This window comes from Monodelphis domestica, chromosome X (genome assembly GCF_027887165.1).
Source record: "Monodelphis domestica isolate mMonDom1 chromosome X, mMonDom1.pri, whole genome shotgun sequence".
NCBI lineage: Eukaryota > Metazoa > Chordata > Mammalia > Didelphimorphia > Didelphidae > Monodelphis > Monodelphis domestica.
In genome coordinates, this window is record NC_077235.1 from 8,695,251 (window position 1) to 8,713,880 (window position 18,630).

General features: G+C 43.3%; 1 protein-coding gene across 23 annotated transcripts in view; it reads right to left on the reverse strand.

The window, feature by feature from the left end:
* The window catches only part of KLHL13 (kelch like family member 13), a 296,890-nt gene that overhangs the window by 18,359 nt on the left and 259,901 nt on the right, over positions 1-18,630 (reverse strand). For all 23 annotated transcript variants that reach the window (XM_056809598.1, XM_056809589.1, XM_056809599.1 and 20 more), the window contains 3 exons: positions 13,258-13,399; positions 7,579-7,711; positions 7,079-7,275 (listed from right to left, as the gene is read on the reverse strand). In XM_056809598.1, coding sequence (XP_056665576.1) covers positions 7,079-7,275; positions 7,579-7,711; positions 13,258-13,399 — 472 coding nt within the window. The remainder of the gene's footprint in view (positions 1-7,078; positions 7,276-7,578; positions 7,712-13,257; positions 13,400-18,630) is intronic.

Here is an 18,630-nt window from a genome sequence, read left to right on the forward strand (position 1 = left end):
TAATAATCTTAAGGCCTCCCCTCTGAGGCTATTCCAGCTTTATCCTGTGTCTATCTTGCTTGTACCTGGCGGTTCACATCTCATCTCCCCCATTAGACTGAGAGCTCCAGGAGAATTAGGACTGCTGCCAGGTTCTATAGATTTCTCCTATACCTTCCTTTTCATTTAGACTAGTAAAAGAAAACAGGGTGCAAGCTGTTGTTTAGAATTATCCGTGCCACTGTTTGTCTTCATTAGCACATGAGCAATCTCAATACAGTTGGCTTCATCTTGCTTCATCTGCAACAAATTCTACCTTCTAGCCAAATGCAGTGGGCTAGAAGGATGGCATCAGTTTTCTGTCAGCAGCCACAGTTGGAAGACCAACTCTGGGGGACGATGCCGAGAGGCTTCTTGGTCAGACTCACATTGCACTAGATTGCCTCGAGACCCCTTACAACACTGGCACTCTGGGATGGGGCCTGGGATCTCACCTAGTAGAGAAAGTTGCAGAATGGTGACATCTTCCACTAATTCAGATCATCAGTTCCTCTGCAACTTAGAGAGGAGAGCCGCCCGCCTCAGCCACTCGAATGCCGATTAATTTACTCGTGGTCAAATAACTACCTAAGCCCAGGCCTTCCCTCAAAGGCTTCTTGATTTTCTCCTTTGTTGATTTCTACATCTCAGTTTAGTTCTGGGAAACCCAAGTTCTCACTCTTTTTTAGCTGGCATGAGAGAGGGAAGCTCTGCTTAGGTTGACCTCTTCTCTAAATGGAGGAGATGATAAGGAGGAGTTGGGCAGGGGAAGAGGGAGCAAATTCAAATGCTTCTCAGCTCCTCCTGTGCAAGACTCTCCCAAAGTATTCTCAGGACACAGCAGATACAAATACCAAATAAATACAATATAGATATAGATATAGATATAGATATAGATATAGATATAGATATAGATATAGATATATACCAAAGCTCCAGATATTTTACTTAGTTCCCCTTGATTAGTGGAGAAAATCAGGAGCACCTAAGCCATAACCCACTTCAAAACAAAGTAAATCAAAATGAAATAGCATTGACCACATATTTCTAGAACGAGAAAATCTGCTGAATCCCTTGACTTCACTGTAACTGGGTTTGATCTAGATCTGTCTAGAGTATATATATTCTCCATAGCAGGAGGAGAAAAAATGGAAGCTTTGTAGATACTTAGAATCTGCCAACAAAATGGGCCTCTTTCTCACTGACCTCACGAATTGACCTTTCAAAAGTAGACACAGCCCAACAGAGAATTCAACTTTAGAGTTTCTGTGAACAGTCCTGGCTCACTAGTCCCTCATTTCTTCCTCTCCTCACTCTCCCCCACTTCCTCCATTTCTCCCCTCCCCTCCCCTCTCCTCTTCCTTAGTTATTTGCATACTAAATCTCTACTTGAAGAAATGAAATGCATCAGCAAATGTCATGCTGGGGATAAACTCTGTGAACAAGGCTAGCATACAAATATGCCTATTAAAAACTAAGTCATGAGTAATTGAGTCAGGTCCCTCTTTCCTCTGATACTGTGTGTCTTCATAATGTCACACAAATCTTAGATGCAAATATCATAGGAGATTGACAGGTGGCTAAGACAGCATGGCAGACAGTCTTGATTTTTTTATTGAAAAGCTAAAAGGAGACTGATGGCAATGACCACTTATATCAACTACATCCCCCCCCCAATGGGGAACAGAAGTACTATTTCTGAAAAAATAAAGTTACCATAAACAATTTTCAAAGAATGAATTTAATTCTGGGCAGCATCATGTTGAGCATTTTCCTTTCATCAGTGTCAGGCTACTGCCTTCCTTCCCAGTAATGATGTCCATGCACCAAGAAGGGCCCCATGGACAGGAGATACCCAAGAGCACTTAACTAGCCCCGCTGTGCACTGGAGCTCTAACTACTTTGCTCGCTTAGTCCTCAGAAAGATTGTTTAGGACTAGCACATGAATGCCCCATTTTTTTTTATTTGTTATGATTTTAGTTTTAGGAAGCTCCCAAATACATGGCTATATACTGGCCTTGCTAGATGGCAGACAGAAACATGGCAGAACCTTAGTTGGGGGCATAGCATCCTGTTACAGAGTTTCTCCACGCCAGAGCTCCCTCCCATTTTTCTGCCCAGAACATGGGATCCCTACTCAACAAATATGCCTACACACAGTACAAAGGTACACACACATGCACACATATACAAACGCACAAACAGATGCATGCTAATGGGGAAGGTTCCTAGATTTTCTCATAAGATTGAGAAATAATAAAATAATGGTGGTCAGTTTCAAAAGGTACATAAACTACCCCGCCAAAAGTTGTTAATCAAGGATTCTGGAGGTGATCTTTATCTAGAGGCTGACAGACTTTGATAGCTACATTAGGCAGAGAAATAAACAATCAGAATCCAAAATGAGACTTGTACTTTATAATTTAGAAATAGGAATAAAAAATCAGATCCTAGCATCTTAACTCCTTCCCTCCAATTTCGACTTCCATTGTTTAAAAAAATTAAGAAGAGAAAGAAGTGTATGAAAATAATAGGATAAAGGAAACTACATAATGGTTAAAGATTCTAGAAAACAACTTCTACAGGGCCTGGGAAGGACCATGACAAATCATCCAATTCACAAAGACAGCTGCCTATCCTTTTCTTAAAGCTCTCCAGAGAATGAATGGTAATGTGCAATTTCCCAGAATGCTCCCTTCCTCATGGAAAGGACTGAGCCTTTGGAGAGCCCATGTACAACAGTGAGTGTGCTGTGGGAGGACAATGAGCATTCATTCTTGCTACTTCTAGCAATAAAGAGATCCAAAGATGCAAAGAAGGGACTACTAAAAATAAAAAGTCCATATTATTCATATTCTACAGTTAATTATTGGTAGTTATGCAAAGGAAACTATCACCCAGGTAACGTGAGGCAGGAAAGAAAAGTTCCTAAATCTAGGCCTCTCAAGTATATGGAGTTTCAACTACAAGGGTTGGTTTGGGTCCAGGGTGACTAAAGTAAAGCCAAGATAGGAGGACTGAGGCAGGCTAACCAAGGGAAGGAAGAGGGGAGAGGGAGAGGGAGATGGGGGGGGCAATAAGAATGAGCCATGGCAGTGGTTAACCTGTTCTAGATACTGGGTCACATGGTATAACATGGTAGAAAATGTTAGAAGAGGTAACATTCAACTGCATATATGGTAGATTCACTGGATGTGTTGGCCAGTTTTGCTGGACTGCTTTTGTTGTCATTAGACGTGATGGCTCTCTGAATAAAGAGAGATATTGGGAAATGAAGGTCATATATGAAGGTGAAGTAAAAACCAAAGTGATCATGAAAAATAAATAAATTTAATGTCCTCAGAAAAAGGCAAGTTGAGATAACATAAAGATGGAGAGAGCCAGTTCCCTGACCAGGATAAACTTGAAAATAGATATCTAACAATAGAAGGCAAACAAGGGGATGGAGGCAAAGAAATAATACCTAAGTTAATGGCTGTCTAAGAGAAATAATGAGATCATTTCCAAGTCTCTTCCCTGAGGTTCTTCTGTCTTCAGCCATGGTTGAACCTCAACTAGAAAACTGGCCAATTCTGGGTGTCCCACTTTAGAAAGGGCATTGGTAAGCAGCAATACATCCAGAGGAAGTGACCCGGCTAGTGAGGGGATTTGAACTATTCCACATAAAGATAGGTTGAAAGACTGCGGGGGGGGGGTATTTGGTCAACAGAAGAGATGGGGGACAGGGCAGGAGCTTAATTTTTAATTATTCCAATTCAGTGCCAGAGATCTATGAGAGTCTAACCTGTGCAGGTGCTTATGTAGTGGCTGAGGGTGCAAAGAGAAAAAAAGATTGTTTCTGGTCCCCAAGGGACTTCCAGTTACAGGACCACCACACAGTCTAGTTAACCTCAAAGGGCAGAACAAGTGCCAACAGGTAAAGGGGCAGATTTGGGCTCAATACCAGGAAAAACTTTCTAGCAGTTGAAGTTATCTGAAAATGAAACAGGCTGCCTAACAGGAGGGAGAGTAAATGATCATTGAAGACCTTTAAAGACTAGTACACCACATTATGGAACAGACTCAGATTCAACTGAAGAACCTTTTAGGTTATTCCCAAATGGGAGATTTTGGGATTGTTTCCATTATTTTGTCTGAAGGAATGATGTAAACTACCAGATTGTATTCCTTTGAAAGTATAAAAATATAATCCAAATGCAAATATAAATGTTTTGAAAGAATGAAGAAGAGCATTTGTTAGGTACTAACTTTGTGCCAAAAGCACAGTGCTTTGGGTTCTTTGATACTCAAACACTATCTTTGCGATAGCTCCCCACCGAAAACATGGAACAACAAGAAGCAGCTAGTAGAACAGTATGGGGCACGTATATTGTACTGCTACTGAGGGGGGCAGGGTCTGTTATCTCCCTGTACTTTAGTCTAGCCAAAACTTCACCCTACAGCCCACCGAAGCATGTCAGCGGGTCAAGACGTAGGTATTTTTGAAAGGAGCAGGAGGGAAATGCTAACCCAAAGTGAAGCCTGGGTTCTTTCATACTTTCAGGTTCTTGGAGATCAGAAGCTTTAAAAAGAGCCTTAATCCTAAACATGATGACTTAAGGTTGGAGCTTCCTACAGGCTCTTTGAATTGAAACACACACACACACACACACACACACACACACACACACACACACACACACACACACACACAATATCTTCCTTTGAAATATATCACCAGCAACTTGAGGCCTGTAGGAGAAAGCAGGCAAAGGATCCAATTCAAAGGTGCATTTGATAGCTGAGAGAAAGAGAAATGAACAGATTTAATGTCGAGACTGCCCTTTGAAAGAAGAGAGAAAATATTTGGAAGAAAGACAAAGGAAAAAATGGGCAAGAGAAAAAGAAGTACAAGGAGACAGTTCCACAAATATGACTTTGGTCTCCTGGGGAAAGCTATCCACTGAAAGGGTCATAATACTACTACCTGCACAAAAAATGAAGGGAGGCCTATGGGGCTGGCTTTGTATAGAAACAGAGGACTCCCCTCCCCTATACAAGGAGGGCATGGGACAAGTTGACTTCTAAACTCTTTTCTAGTTTTAAATCCCATGATCCCCTATCCTCAAGAGGTTTGCTGAGTACATGAGATCTTCACACAAAAGTATATGTGTAAAGAGAACATGAAAAGTGGGGAAATCTTCCCAGGGAGGGAGATACCCAGGAAGGAGACTAACACCCTCTGGAACACTGAAAGGCATCCACACATGCCCGTGCAAGAATGGAAAGCTTGGCTAGGGTGAAGAAAGAGCCTAATCTTAAAGTCAATGTTTAAACGGTTCAGAAGAGAAAGGCATTTTCAAATGGATGAAACAACATGGTTCTAATGCAAATTCCAGCTGAGTTGGGGCCAACACATTTGATTCACCCTCATGCAGTTTTATAGAAATTCAACTTAATTACTGAAATTAGAAAATTAATCAATAAGGACACAAATTAACAAACAGTGAACAAAGTAAATTCAACATCACCCATAGCTTGCCTCCAAAGTACCATACCCCAACTATAACCCTGTAAAACCAATGTCAGGTGCTGGTCCAGTTCAAATAATGTGTATCTAAGAAATTTAAATGGTCCAGTTAATAATATTTGGTTCTTCTTGGATTCAAGGTTACCACTTAATGACAGAAACAAAACCAGGAGCAAAACATGAGGGCGTGTTCAGTTCTTTGGAAAAAACAATCCTGTCACCATTTGAGAAATAAAAAAAATACTAATTCAGTAGCCATTGTGCCAGTAACTCATTACAATTTAAGAAATAAAAAGTAGTGATTCAATAGCAAATACCACAAGGGCAATACAAAGTCATGTGGGAAATAAGCCAAGCTTTTTCTCTACTGGAGCCAAATATATGGTACAGTGGAGCGTGAATATCTTAGGAATCCCTTCAAGTCAAGAAAGACTAAAATCAAATTCCTGTGGTCATCATTTAAAAAATTTTAAGATCTGCACGGAGCAATGGAAGATGGGCCTATGTCTTTGTTTTTTCAAAAGTAATCTTGTAATAAATGTTGGACAAATTGACTCTTGGATGACTTGAGAAACTGTGAAAATCATGATAAACCAATGATTGACAAGTTCTTGTGAAGAAACAGAAACTAAATGCAATTTTAAGGATTTGACATTGTAAAAGAGAATCTCTTTGAGAAAGCATCAGCAAACCACATTTTTCCAAGATTAGACTTAGTATGAACTACAAACACCTAAAAGAAAAGAAACTCTTCCACAGGATCGAGAAGTAGTGGAGATAAAGAAGATGGTTCATCTTCCCTTGAGTCAGATATAAGGAGATGCCCTGGAAATCCTTCTAGAGAAAACTCCTTTAATCTTTCCAAAACAAGATAGAAGGGAGCAGAGATAGTCACTGAACCTGCTAAGGCTGCTCACTGTTTGGTGCCTGGGCATGTCCCTCCTGGCTGCACCCTACCCTCTCCCCCTCATCCTCAACTGGCATCTGTCTGAGCACTGGCCCCTGAATGGATGTTGTGTCCCCTTGCTACCATGTGTGAGAGTGGCAGGTGCTCCCATGTCTAGGGTACAGGAAGAAAAGCCACCAAGATTTCAGGAAAACTATTTCAACTAGAGGCCTCAGAGCTCCCATGGCACTCCTCCAGTATTTCATTTACATGTCAGCCTTTTGTGTAAGCACAGACATGGGCAGGCACTAAGTGAACCCCAGGAGAGCAGTCTCAGTGCCCAGTGAAGAAGAGCCCAATTCATTCATTCGTGTATTCATTCATTCAGGGCTGCACATATCTGCAAGGCTCTTTATGACCTCTAAGTCCCTCCAGGGAACTTCTAGGTTAATGACTCAGTTTTCCAAAGACTTCTTTGCTCTTCTTCTGAGTTTCTTTAAAGACTCTGCTAGCCTGAGGACCCTTGAAACAGAAAAGGTACAAGTCTGACTGCCTGTCAAGTGGCAGGGAATTTGGGGCTGTTGAGAAGCCCAATGGTGGAGATTCCCAAATTGGAAGAGAACATGGAAACAACAATAGCAAAAACAAGCCTAAGGTATCTTACCCCAGAGATCAGAAACACCTTGCAGAAGTCCAGGACAGGCAGGATCTGCAAAAAGCTTGCAGCTTCGAGTGTATCTTGAAGGTTGTCCATATTCAGAGAGAGTTTGGCCGTGTAAATGAAATCAATGATTTTCTTCAGCCCAACTTTATTCACCCCATGGAGCTTAATGCACATTAAATCTTGTTCTTTCATACCACCTGGAGAAAAAAAAGCATTGGGATAAAGGAAGGTGGTTATTTTAATGAAGGCAGAACTCACTTCCGCTACTAAGAATATGGAATAAAATCAAGGTACAGCCTATAGGAGAGAGAAACCAGGATCCCCGGGGCTTTAGTAATTAAAAGAGCACCAATAGAACAGCTTCCATATCACGGGGAGACAGAGTAAGTGTTTCCTCCGCTTACCCAGAGGGGCTTTTGTCAGAACTATCCTTCACATTCAGGTAACATGCCTTCACAACTGACTTCAAATTAAGACAGAACATTAAAGGACCACTCTACCTGTGAACATAGCCTTGAAGTAATCACTAGCAGATGCCATCATGGCCCTATGAACAGGGAAGGCTTCATCTCCGTCTCCAGGGACTAGGCTCACATCACAAAGTAGTCCTTCGACACGAAGCTGGTCAAAGCCCTACAATGAGATCACAACTTCAGCCATTCATTTCTCAAGAAAGAACTGGAGTGCAGATGACCTTGGTGGCTTCCTAGTCTCTCTGCTGCATGGTGGTGAGAGTGACAAGGCTGACAGCAGAGAAGGTTCTCGAGTGGCACCGGGAAGAAAACATAAATCACTCTATAAGCATTCAGAATCAAGAGACAGCTCAATAGTGGCAAAGAAGGCACAGAGAATCAAAGTGGTTTCAGAATCCAGAATAATTAAAGAGATACTGAATAGCTTCCCAAGTGAACTATCAACACTAAGAAAACTAGACTACATTGGGGTCTGGGGGGTTGTCAAGCTTCACTTGTGTGCTCTATAAAATGAGAGGGTTACATCAAAGGCTTTTCCCAATTCAAATATTCTATGATATAATCTCAGGGCAGGGGGGGCTGTAATTATATGTATATGTATGCACCTTTTTTTGGAGGGGATGAGGGAGAAGGTCTAGGCTCATAATTTCATGAAACAAGGGAATTCTTCATATACGAACTCCCTCACTGATATAGATCAATGACTCTGCAAAACTCGTAAAGGTTCATTGAGAAGTTAATGGACTGGCTCATGGTCACATATATACACATACATCTATCTATCTATTCATCTATATCAGTAAGGCATAGTAGATAGAGAGCTGGTTGTACTCAGGAAAGTTTGGGTTCCAGTTCTGCATTCCATACCTGGGTGACCATTAGATTATATATCACCAAGACTTTATTTTAATAACAATTTAGGGACCTATTGCTGAGGGAAAGGGCAACCCAGCAGGAGCACTCAGCTTTGTCTCCCATACAGTGACCTTGGCGGTGACACTCACATCGAAGTATCACCAGGGGTAACAGAAATGTTTATTCTAATTCCTTTAGGGAGACATGTTTTCCTTTGCAACCCCTCAGATACTTCTTATTTCCTCTTCTTTTACATTAAACCACCTGCCAACCATACGTGAGATCAAGGCCATCGTAGGGAGGAGGAGTAGAGCTTCTCTCTGAATTAGGAATCCAAGGGAAACATTATAGGCAGACTGGAGCCACCAGGCTAAGATCAAAGGATGGGGCCGTCAAATGCAGATGAATACTATGAAGATAGGGAAGGCAAAATAAGGTGTAGGCCAGGCTGGGGAAGAAGGGAACCTAGGACTGGCTATGAAAAAACAATCCAAGATTCCTTACTTACTAGTGATAGCTGCTACTCAGCAGATCCTTGGCCAAGTGCCCTGCCCCTACCAAGACAGGCTTTTCACCAAATCTTCCAGGTCTACCAAGCTCTAACACCTACAACCATATGACAGTGCCCTACTGGTCCTATACCAACACTGGCATCTTCCAGAGTTGCTAAGGGAACTCTGAATGCCCTCTACTCTCTGCCCTCTTTGCTATTTCCTCTGTAGGAATAAAATGATCACTTAAGGAGCAGATGGGTAACTCAGTGAATTGAGAGCCAGGCCTAGAGATGGGAGGTTCTAGGTTCAAGTCTTGCCTCAAACACTTCCTAGCTGTGTGACCCTGGGCAAGTCATTTAAGTCCACTACCTAGTCCTTAGCACTCTTCTGCCTTGGAACAAATATTCAGTATTGATCTCAAAGATGGAAAGTAAGGGTTTTAAAAAACTCTCTCTTGATAACCTGTCCTAGTTTTTAAATCACTTGAATAATTTAAAAATTCTTCCGCTGTCTAATTGGACCCTCCTGGTCTGAGCATGCAGACCCATTTCTCCTGCTCTGGACTCCATGGGAAGGAATGGATAGCCTTCTATAATAACCACTTAAACCATTCCTCAGGCTTCTTTTCTCCAGCTTAAGTTAATTTCGTTTCTATAACTCTTCCTCATTAGGCCAATTTTCCAGCCGTTTACAAGTTTTTGATGCTTTTCTCTAGACATTAACATTTCTCAACACAGTTAACATTTCTCGACATCGACATCTCCAATGACACAGACCAAAAGCGGACCTAATAACAATGGCTTTCAAGCTCTAAGGACCTAGTTTGTGGACAAATAAATGGAAAGTATTTCTTTGCCCATAGAATAGTAAACACATGGAACTCATTATCCTAAGGGAGATCATATAAGCTGAAAATACAATGTCATCTAGACTTGTAAAGCCCTCTGGCAAGTGTCCAGCATGTAACAAAGATCAGTAATTTAGAAGATGATTGTGTCTGATTGACTGTTCTGTTCCCAACCAAATGCTTAAACTGATAGCTCCCATTCTCATTGGGGGCCATTAGCACATCAAAATAGTGTTTTTGAGCCTGGCAAGGAGCTGATCATTGTCAGACAACAGGAAATGAGTGGTTCAGGAAGCCAGCCCAGGAGAGCTGGTAAACTTTCAAGAATGCAAGTCTCAAGATACAAAAGGGAAACTATTCTAGTGGGGAGGAAAAATGGTAGTTGAGTGAAAATACTGAAGCAGATAGATACACAGGGAACTCACTAGCTGACAGATTTTGTTAAGCTAAGCATAAAAGATGGAAACAAGGTAAAGTAATAAGATGAAGAAAGAGACAAGTGGTCCACAAAAAGGGTGCTCTGGGAGACTAAAGAGGGAACAGTACTGGGGCCAAGAGGAGCACAGCAATGGAGAGGACCACTGCCAAGAAGGGATGGCAAAACCAAGGGACATCAGTTTTTAAGGGGACTTTATTTTTCACCACTGATAGAAATACTCTGAGCCCTGGAAATGACAGAATAAAAAGGGTCAGAAGGGGGCTTATCCCCAAGGTAAGGAAGGAGAGATTAAGATGCCAAGTCTGAGGATAGGGGACAGTAATCCAGGTAGCATCGTTTAAGAGGAAACTAAAATTCAACTGCAATGTTTGCAATTGCTGTGTCATGAATGTGGATTTGCAATGGCAGAGGTTTCTTCCTAGGTCATGTGTCAACAATGAGGACATAGTGCCATCAGGGAACAAACAGACCTGAGTGGTGTCCTTGGGACTGTGAAGATTAAATTAACTCTCCCCTGCCCATTTTTATATTTGGTCACCAGAAGCATATACACCCCACTCACACTTGAGTGGGGGAGGTCTGTGACCCATGTGTGCAATAGTGGGTGATGAATCAGAATCGACTGACTGCCCCCTGGGCAGTCCAAAGCTTTAGCTGTAATTGGTACACGTAAAATGGAAGAAAGTCACAGGAAGTGATGAAAAGGAAGGTCTCTAAAAATACCAAGAACTTCCTGTGAAGAGTTTTTTGTTTGGTCTTTTGTCTTCAACTTGACTTTGGAGGAGCTCTGACTGAGGATTTCAGACTGCTTCTAACTTCTTTAGAACTACCATGTGGGGTGAGTGAAAAAGGCTGACTCCTTTCCTGGATTTTCTGAAGGGACCAGCCTCAGGAGAGGCCTACTCTCTTGAGAGAGGCTTCCTGCAAACCCAGGTCCTTGGCTCAAGTCTGAGGCCGCTCCTGCTAAAGACTCATTAGCCCTGCCTGGGTTGGGCCAGGGGTCAGAGCAAAATACTTAGTGTGTAGGTTAGGTATACCCCATTCTCTCTCTGATTTTCTTACTTTCACTCTTTCTATATTTTATAAATAAATTGCTAAAAATTGATTAAAATTCCTGGCAACCCTACTCTTGAATAATCCAGTCCAACCTTTTATACTAACCCCTTACAAGACCAAAGAGATAGATTTACTGATAGCATCTCAAACAGAGTGAGAACAGCAAGCTGTGCCACCCAATTAGGCCTTGTCTATAAAAAGTAGATGTTATTAAAATAGCTAAATATAAATATTTGGTAACACTACCAGAAATACATTTAAACAGAATGTACAACTTAAAACAATATTTGAAGAAATACAACTAGTGAAGTACACTTACCTTATCAATTCTTCCTTCTTGATCCAATGGGGGTTCCCATTCTAGGCCCTACGCCCTCATCCCCAGCCCCTCTGAAGCTGGGAGTTTGTTATGCCCTCTCAGGACAAATTGAGGGCTCCAGGTCTTAAAGCCTATGTGCCATCATAAGCCTCTTCCATGTACTTCTCTCTGCCTAGTCTATTTCATCCACAAAAGCTTTTAAAGCTCAGGAATCAGAAGAGATCCTTAGACCTTCCCATCATTCCTAATGAGTGAGAAGGCATCTGCTTCTAGTTGGCTCCCAGTCCTCTTGATCCTCTTCTGTCTTTATTTCTTGATTTAAGAAAAGGGCCTGATTTCACTATGGTAGGGGCACCCTGCTACAGAAACCTCCCTGCTGGGCACTATTTCTCCCCAATAACTACTTTCCCTGGCAGTTAGCTCATTTTATACAGCAGCAACAACGACAGTGACAATTGACATTCAATAAGGGCTTTAAAAGTTGCAAAATGATTTCCATGTATTATCTCATGTGATCCTTCTGACAACCCTGGGTGGGAGGGAGCACCTGGGTATCATACCCCAATTTGACACTTTAAGGAAACTAAGGCTTAACCTATTTCTCACCAGCTACCCTACCTTTGGACTTCTCTGGTTCTCTCCATCATGTCTTCCTTCCCCAGGAAACTCATTATTGGGAAAGTTCATTATTATCCAAGATTGACCCTGCCTGGTCCTCACATGTCCTCAGGTCCTACTATGCCCCTCTGATTTAACCCTCTGACTAGAGGGCAGGCCACAGTCTCTGTGGCCTCTATTTAAGGAGGGGTTCAGCATAGTCTTAAGCCTTGTCCTCCTTTCCCAGTAGCTACGCTGTTATGAGGTATCTCTAGATCCCTCCATCAAGCCCCTGTGTTGGATACGTTCTCCCCTCTCTGGTCCCCCCTTGGCAGCTTCCTTTAATATATTGTCCTCCCCGTTAGATTATAAGTGATTTGAGGGCATGGACTCCAATTATCCCAAGAGATCCATCTCAGGAAATCCAGTGGAGTGAATATGGCCAGTTCCTCCCTCCCCCCATCCCTGATTCCAGCTTACAGAGCCTATTCCCTTATTGCCTACTACTGCTTCTCATTTGCTACAGTTATGAAATATTAAGCAAAGAAGTGTTTGGTTGCAAGAGAAAGGTCAGAGCTCTCACACTGTTGGAGAACTTGATTTAATTGGAAAATAAAATGGGCTAAAATAGACTTTTACATAAACACAGTGTGGGAAGTTTCAATGAGCTATTCCAAATAAAAGAGGAATGGCTCATTGGTCAGGTACTTTGGAGGAAACAGGTGCTCCAGAGAAATGATTTTTCAGATGACTGAAGTCAACTGTGAGGGCCAAAACTTGGTACAGTTCATTTCGATGGAAACCTTTCTGAAATACATTCTGGGCTCCCTGCCTCTGCACGTATCACACAAAGAATGGACTTCCCAGGCTGGGGCCCTAAAGAAATGGCCTGGGGCCCACCCATGTAGGAGCCAGACTCCCTGATAATGGCATAGGCGAAAGGAGCTCCCACACTCCCAAGGTGCTGTGTAATGCCTCTTTTCCCATCGTGGCTCTGGATGTTCTGCTAAGAGCATATAGCAGCCCTCTGCAAACGTCTCTCAAGCTTGGCATTTCCGTGGTGACCCAAATACAGCAAAAGAAGAGGATATTGTATTACCTGTAACACCACTGAACTATGGGAATTGCTCGTGAAAAACCGTGCAGTTCCTGTCTTGGATGACTGCAGGTGGGCAGCCAAACCCATATCGCTGTTAACAAGAGCCACTTTCATGTGAGGGTCTTCGTCTTCCACCAGAGATCTAAAAGAATTGAAGGGGAAAAAAGCATAACTTTAAATCTGCCCATCAGTTCATAATAATGGGTAAGATGACAAAGTAAAATCACGACAGTCACTGCTAGCCTCCAGCTTCCGTTTCTTGGTCATGAATCCACGAAGAAACTAGAGAAATTCGTGGCTTTATCCAAAGCTCACCAGGGTCTGCGAGGCCAAAGAGGAACTCCAAGAAGAATGCATAAGTTCATCTCAGAGTGCTAACACAGTTGGCTGCTTTAACCCAGTGCTAGCTGACTGCTCCCAGGGGGTACTTTGGGGTTCTGTTGGCACCACAGTCAAACTGACAGAGGCTTCAGCACCCCACTTAGGGCTTACCTGGCAACCATCTAAAGCAGGAGACAGGAAGTGTGGCTATTAATGTGTAATATACCTTTATTTCTAATGGGTCTTTCTTTTCAGTGTGTGGTCATTCTAGTGAACTTTGGAAAGAGTCACTTTCACTTAAGCTTAAGTGTGGACTTCTCAACAGAACAGCAGTTGAGTCTCTGTAGAAAAAAGGATGCTACAGAAATAAATATAAGACTAATGACCTAGTGCAGTACCAAGAGTCTGTATGGCTGTTCACATACCAAATTAAGTGGTTCTCAAGGAGAAAAACACCAGTATTCAGTAGACTAGGGCTGATATTTTGCCCGCCATTCAAGGCCTCCAACAATTGGCTGCAACCCTTGCTTTCTGGCATTATCTTCTACTATTCCCTTTGTGTATTCTTCTGATGTGTATACATTGCAGGTAAAATGGATTAGTCACACTTTCCCAGTTTCTTACCTCTATTTCCTTGTCCACATAATTCCCCATGTGTAGTTGCTCTCACTCACAACCTAAGCCTGCCCAAGCTTTATAAGCCCCACTTCAATGCCACCTCTTCCATATAACTTTTCTTGATCCCGCTGGCTAGTTAGTCTCTACCTGGGACCTCACATGGCACTCTGGACCTTGGGAGGACACTTGTCATGTTCCCTAATTATTACATGGGATCATGACTTTCTGCAGGCCCCACCACTAACATACTATCCTCATTCTCTACCAGTCGAACACCAAGCAGGAAAGGCTTTGGCTACAGGCATATGGAGGGCCTGTATAAGTATTTATGGTGGCTATGTTTGGGGAGACTGAGTGGCATGGAGGTCTCTGAAACAACAAATTGTTCAGCCATAGAAATGCCCTAAAATTACTGAAGTCACTAGGGGATTGTGATCTGTGTTGCAGGAGGGGGAGCTAGGAATTGAGCCCCTCAAATGATGCCCTGCCCATGATGGTCACAAAATAACTAGCAAATAAAATTGGCCTGGGCAATGTCAAGAGCTGAAGTTTAATGAAATCCTTTGGAAATGTTCAGAAGCCTAGGATGGATTATTTTTCCCAATGAGAATAACGATACTGTCCGTTGATTCATTGCTCTGATGCTCACCGGCTCATGAGATCTACCCAAGACCATGGGCAGCTGGACACTATGGGGGTCAGCAAAAGGAAGTGGGTTACTTTAGGCCTGGGGGTCAGAGACCCCCCCAGGGCACCAGAGAGAGACTGCAGGGCCCATGATCTGGGCTGTTCTCACTAGCTCTCTCTGATAGGAGGCATTTCTTTCATTCTGAGCAGAGGCCCACTGGCTTCTTCACCAGGCTGGCCCACTGCCTGCCTGCCACAGGGGTCCGAGACTCACAAAAGAAGAAGCAGCCCTGGCTTACCATGGGGTCTGATTTAACAGCAAATTGCCACACAAGAGGGAAGATGAGTAGGGCCTGGGACTGAGCTGTGAGATACAGCTATGGTTAGCGGGGGTGGAAGCAGGGAGGATGATGTCTCAAGAGGGGACTGAGAAGAAATATTCAGACAGATGAGAGGAGCCCCAAAGGAGATAAGTGTCAAGAAAACCCAGAAAGAGAAAGGGCTATCTAGGAGAAGGGGCTGTCAGGAGGGACCAGTGTCACAGAAAGGTCAAGAATGGCAAGGCCTGAGAAAAGACCATCAGGCTCAGCAGTTCAGAGATCACTGAAGACTTTTCGGAGAAGAGCACTTTCTGTGGCATGGTGCATTCAGAAGCCAGAATGCAAGAGGTAGAAGTGAAAAGAGAAGCTGAAGCAACAAGGAGAGCCAGTCTTTTCTGTTCTCCCATGTCACACTGGGCCTGAAGTGCATTCCCTCCCCACCTCCGCCAGGTTCTGTTCCCACTGCCTCCCACTTGAGGCCTCTCCAGATGTTCGTGTGTCACCTCCAAATCACTTTGTTTGTACTGTGGGCACAGTGTCTATTCCTTTGAATGTGAATCTTGGAGGTCATATTTTCTTTCTCTAACTTTTTAAGTGTTCAGCAAGCAGTGGCTGGATTGGGGTGCCAGGTCTCAAAAAGAGGCAGGGTTAGGCAATGGCTGAGGCCATGTTTTATACCAGCCCAAGTAAGAACAGGTAGACCCATTTTAGCCTGTTGCAAATAGGAGTCACGAGATTTCTATCTGCCATGGGAAGAGTCTGCCCCTGCTGTCCAGAAGCTAGTTTCAGCAGAATTTTATGATTCTTCATGGCAGAAATGCCAAACAATGATTCTATTTACACTCTGCCCCTTGCATGGACAATTGCTTCCAGGGCACATAGACATGCCTCAGATCAATCACCAGAAGGGCTGGATTTGAGCTAGTGGCACTGGGTAGGATTCCTACATGTCAAAATGTAAATGAAGAGTATTCCTGTATTAGGATTAGTGTTAAGGTTGGCGGGGGGAGAAAGCACAGACAAGCAGAGATATGGGAAAACACAAAACATATTTGTATAACACCACATGATCCAATGTGGAGGATAAATGAGAAATGACTGTGCATGCAGACTGGCTGTTCTAGAAGGCTGTCAAATGTCAGGCTAAAGAATTTGAGTTTCATCTTGGGAGGCAATGGGGAACCACTAAAGGAGTTTCAGCAGAAGACTTTCATAATAATAGCTAACATTTATATAACATCTACTAAGTGCTTTACAATTATTATCCCATTTGAACCTCACAATGACCCTGGGAGGCAGGTGCTAGTATTATTATCCCCATTTTGGATGAGGAAACTGAGGCACATAGAGGTTAAGTGACTTGCCCAGGGTCACATAGCTAGGGAATATCTAAGGCCAGATTTGAACTATGATCTTCTTAACCCAAGGCTTGGCACTCTATCCACAGCTTCCTGTGCATTAGGAGAGTTAACTTGGCAAAGAAGCCTGGCAAAGAAAGGAGGCAGGGAGATGAGTTGTAAGGCTCTTAAAATCAGCCCAAGACCTGAATTAAAGAGGAGTAGCCGCAGTGGTGGAAATGGATAATTTGTTAGGTGATGTCAGGAATTTGTGATTGGACGCTTGGAATGAAGAAAGAGAATGTCAGGCTTGGGGTGAACTGGCCTGGGACCCTCTGTTTGCACGGGCACCCCTTCTTGCTTCTCTTCCTCTCGGTTCCAGACTTCTGGTGCTAGACTCTTCCTAGGCTCCCCAGAAGATCTCTTGAAGTGCCACTGTGTATCTCTATGATGTCTGCTTATTCCAGCTCCCACTCATGAGGAAAAGGATCTCCTTTTCTACTTATTCCGGTTCATTTATTCTGTTAGCCAGCATCAATGACCCATTGACAGTGTACAAAGCCCTGGACTAAAATTGGGAATGCTCAGTTTTTGGAAAAGGCAATCCCCAGCCTCATGGAGATGACTGTGTGGCAGGAAGATAAGCCGCAAAGAGGGTTCGACTGAAATGGCCAGCATGTCAAGCTGGGTCTGCCTTTGAAGTCTTGAACATCAAGTGCCCAGTGAGGTCCAAAGGGGAAGGAGGGTCATTCATGGAGAGGGTTAAGGTGAATAACAGAAGGCTTGATGAGACAGGCAGTACTTTAAGGGCTTCAAGGGCAGCTATGAATTCAGTGGCCAAAGGGGAGATGATATACAAGAAACAGAGGTGGGAAAGCACAGAGGGTTTGGGGAGAGAAGAGGAGTTGGTCAATTTGTCTGTCTATAGTGCAGGCTGCTTAAAGGAGAGTGATCTGAGTTCAGTCTAGAAAAAGTAAGACAAGACCAGGCTCTAAAGGGCCTTAAATGCCAGGCAAAGGAGTTTGAACTGAACTTGGCACATGCAATGGTAAATTAATGAGGCCTTTTAAGCCAAGGAAGAGGGTGGACAGATAGTCTTCTCTGTAAGGGAGATGCTTCTGAAAGTCACAAGAATGATGGATGAGAGAAGGACTTGGGGGTGGGGTGGAGAGCTATCACAACAGCACAACCAAAGAGTAATAAGGATCTGTTGGAGAAGAGTGTTGGGAGAGGGAAAAGAGGAGACAGATGTGAGAAATGTTGAGGAGATGGCAACAATCAGATGTGAAATGAAGTGAACGTGAGGGACACCACATGCCTTGTGAACATCCATGTAAAGATATCCTGGAGGCAACTGAAGAATTACGTCTGGAACTCCCAAGAATGATCAGGGCTGCAAAGTCAATTTGAGAATCACCTGCCAAAAAAGGAATGGTGGGCATAAATCATGAAGTTACTGAAGGAGAGAAGAGGGCCAGGGGCAGAGCCCTGCAGAATGCCCATATATGGCAAGAGGGTAAGGAAGATTATGTGGACCCAGGGCAGAAGACAGGTAGAAATAGCTAAAGAGGTAGGAAGACCAGCAAGGTGTCTATAAAGGTAAGAGATGAGAGGAACCCATAAGGAAAGTGTGTTTAGAAGGACAGTGATCAAAGAAGCCGGGGCCTAAGACAACAGGCAAAAGGCTTTGGCATTTGGGAGGTCACTGTCTGTGGGGGAGGAAGCCAGATGTCAAGGAGTTGAGATGAGATGGCGGGTGTGGAAAAAGTGGTATTATCAGGTGCTGACAACTTTGAAAAGAAAGGTAAGATAGTTGTTGGTTAGGGCATCTTTTAAGGAATGGGAAAATCCTGGGAGTTTCTGTGGTATATGTGGAGTTAAGATTAAAACCATTTGAGAAAGAGGGGGTGACTGATAAAGCTGAGTCTAGAGATGAAGGCACAAGGTGGATCTTGGACAAGCCTTTTTCACAGACCTGGGTATCTCTTTTTTCAGCAGCCATGAAGCAGACGGAGTGGGAGGAAGAGAAGGGAGAGAGTAGTGGATGATAATACAGAAAAAGTCTGGGGACTGGCAGACAAAATCAAGGGGGTCCAGGTCAGAAGGCTTGGAGAAAGGACTGGAGGAGTCAGGTCACAAAGGGGAACAAA